The 2,976-nt window shown below is 55.9% G+C and overlaps 1 protein-coding gene across 1 annotated transcript in view; it reads left to right on the top strand.

Moving 5' to 3' along the window:
• The first annotated feature begins 743 nt into the window (after positions 1 to 743).
• The window catches only part of TRUB1 (TruB pseudouridine synthase family member 1), a 16,201-nt gene continuing 13,968 nt past the window's right edge, over positions 744 to 2,976 (top strand). The window contains exons 1-2 of the mRNA XM_018573160.1: positions 744 to 895; positions 2,814 to 2,906. Of these exons, the coding sequence (XP_018428662.1) occupies positions 775 to 895; positions 2,814 to 2,906 (214 nt within the window). The 5' untranslated portion in view covers positions 744 to 774. The remainder of the gene's footprint in view (positions 896 to 2,813; positions 2,907 to 2,976) is intronic.

The following is a 2,976-nucleotide window of genomic DNA, read 5'->3' on the forward strand; positions in this document are numbered from 1 at the left end:
CCCACGCTGCTGCTCCTCCCCCACAAGTCCAAGAGAGGTGGAAGGAGTTTTTATCAGGGATCATTTTAAGCCCATTGTACCTCAAAATCCAATTTGTCAAAATTGTAAAATTTTTAAAAAAACTTTTCAGAAGTGAAAACTCTCCACAAATGATGATGAATATCGGCTCCGGGGGGATCTATAGAGGGGGGTGATCGGGGGGGGGTCATTGGCGAATCAGCATGTTTTTTGGGATGTCCTGGTACATTGCCCACCTCGGAGTGAGGTCTCCATTGTATGTTCATGACACGTGACAGCGACATGTAACATTGTATCAATCTTCAGGAAACAATATCAATGATCAGGAAATGGGAGAGTTTTGGTGTTCTCCGGAATGATGGCGGAAACTTCCGGCTCAGAGGATCCATTGCTAAAAAAATGATTTGTGCCGAAGATCTGCGATGAACGAATTACTGACCCACAACATTCACCTTATTCTACGGGGCAGAAGATACAAAAACATTTGATCTCATTTTTATTTTTTGTTTCTCCTCAGGGGTCCCAGCGAGAGGTGTAATATGGAACAGCAAAGCAGCCGTCCCAGCGGGAGGTGTAATATGGAACAGCAAAGCAGCCGTCCCAACGGGAGGTGTAATATGGAACAGCGGAGCTCACAGAGTAACGGGAGCCATTGCGTCCTCTTTCTGCGGTGAAAACTACATCTCCCAGAATCCACCGGGAGCCTGGGCTCCTACTGATGATGTCAGAGCTGTGCTGCCTCCAGGAGGAGAAGGCATGGCTGCTGCAGAGAAGGCTGGAAGGCTCCTGTCCCTGAATGGGCTCTTCCCCGTCTACAAACCTAAAGGGCCCACGTCGGCCAAGAGCCTGAACGAGCTGAAGAGGAGGCTGCTGGGAGGTGTGAGGGGGAGGGGTGCAATGTTATCTGTATGTATCTTTTCCTATGTACCTTCCTGTATGACCCCTTCACATGTTGTATGTTGTAGTAACACGCAGCAATGCCCGCTACATGCGTTAGTGTGGTACTGAGAGACAACGCATCATAATTTACCACTGAGCACCGCATCAGAAAGGTGGAGGTGCGTCCTACAGGTGGAGGTGTGTCCTAGTGCGCTGAGAGCCAATTCAACACGACCTGTCCAGGAATACAGGGGCCCACATCTGTACCCGTCCACTATGAGGGGCCCCCACCATCCCTGTGCTGAGTTCCTGGGTCTGTCCACCCGCTGTGCCCATTATGAGGGGCTCCCACCATCCCTGTGCTGAGTCGCCGGGTCTGTACACCCGCTGTACCCATTATGAGGAGCTCCCACCATCCCTGTGCTGAGTCGCCGGGTCTGTACACCCGCTGTACCCATTATGAGGAGCTCCCACCATCCCTGTGCTGAGTCGCCGGGTCTGTACACCCGCTGTACCCATTATGAGGAGCTCCCACCATCCCTGTGCTGAGTCGCCGGGTCTGTACACCCGCTGTACCCATTATGAGGAGCTCCCACCATCCCTGTGCTGAGTCGCCGGGTCTGTACACCCGCTGTACCCATTATGAGGAGCTCCCACCATCCCTGTGCTGAGTCGCCGGGTCTGTACACCCGCTGTACCCATTATGAGGAGCTCCCACCATCCCTGTGCTGAGTCGCCGGGTCTGTACACCCGCTGTACCCATTATGAGGAGCTCCCACCATCCCTGTGCTGAGTCGCCGGGTCTGTACACCCGCTGTACCCATTATGAGGAGCTCCCACCATCCCTGTGCTGAGTCGCCGGGTCTGTACACCCGCTGTACCCATTATGAGGAGCTCCCACCATCCCTGTGCTGAGTCGCCGGGTCTGTACACCCGCTGTACCCATTATGAGGAGCTCCCACCATCCCTGTGCTGAGTCGCCGGGTCTGTACACCCGCTGTACCCATTATGAGGAGCTCCCACCATCCCTGTGCTGAGTCGCCGGGTCTGTACACCCGCTGTACCCATTATGAGGAGCTCCCACCATCCCTGTGCTGAGTCGCCGGGTCTGTACACCCGCTGTACCCATTATGAGGAGCTCCCACCATCCCTGTGCTGAGTCGCCGGGTCTGTACACCCGCTGTACCCATTATGAGGAGCTCCCACCATCCCTGTGCTGAGTCGCCGGGTCTGTACACCCGCTGTACCCATTATGAGGAGCTCCCACCATCCCTGTGCTGAGTCGCCGGGTCTGTACACCCGCTGTACCCATTATGAGGAGCTCCCACCATCCCTGTGCTGAGTCGCCGGGTCTGTACACCCGCTGTACCCATTATGAGGAGCTCCCACCATCCCTGTGCTGAGTCGCCGGGTCTGTACACCCGCTGTACCCATTATGAGGAGCTCCCACCATCCCTGTGCTGAGTCGCCGGGTCTGTACACCCGCTGTACCCATTATGAGGAGCTCCCACCATCCCTGTGCTGAGTCGCCGGGTCTGTACACCCGCTGTACCCATTATGAGGAGCTCCCACCATCCCTGTGCTGAGTCGCCGGGTCTGTACACCCGCTGTACCCATTATGAGGAGCTCCCACCATCCCTGTGCTGAGTCGCCGGGTCTGTACACCCGCTGTACCCATTATGAGGAGCTCCCACCATCCCTGTGCTGAGTCGCCGGGTCTGTACACCCGCTGTACCCATTATGAGGAGCTCCCACCATCCCTGTGCTGAGTCGCCGGGTCTGTACACCCGCTGTACCCATTATGAGGAGCTCCCACCATCCCTGTGCTGAGTCGCCGGGTCTGTACACCCGCTGTGCCCATTATGAGGGGCCCCCACCATCCCTGTGCTGAGTTCTGGTCATGTGATGTCTTCCAGAAGCCGGTCTGAAGGAATTGGGGAAGAAGAGGAAGCAGACGATAAAGATTGGACACGGGGGGACTCTGGACAGTTCGGCTTGCGGCGTGCTGGGTGAGCAGCTGATAATGAGATTGTATGATATGTATTCAGCTATGGGGGGGGGGGGGGGGCATGTTTGTGT

The sequence above is a fragment of the Nanorana parkeri genome, unplaced genomic scaffold (genome assembly GCF_000935625.1).
Source record: "Nanorana parkeri isolate BGI_ZX_2015 unplaced genomic scaffold, ASM93562v1 scaffold2260, whole genome shotgun sequence".
In the NCBI taxonomy this organism is placed as follows: Eukaryota; Metazoa; Chordata; class Amphibia; order Anura; family Dicroglossidae; genus Nanorana; species Nanorana parkeri.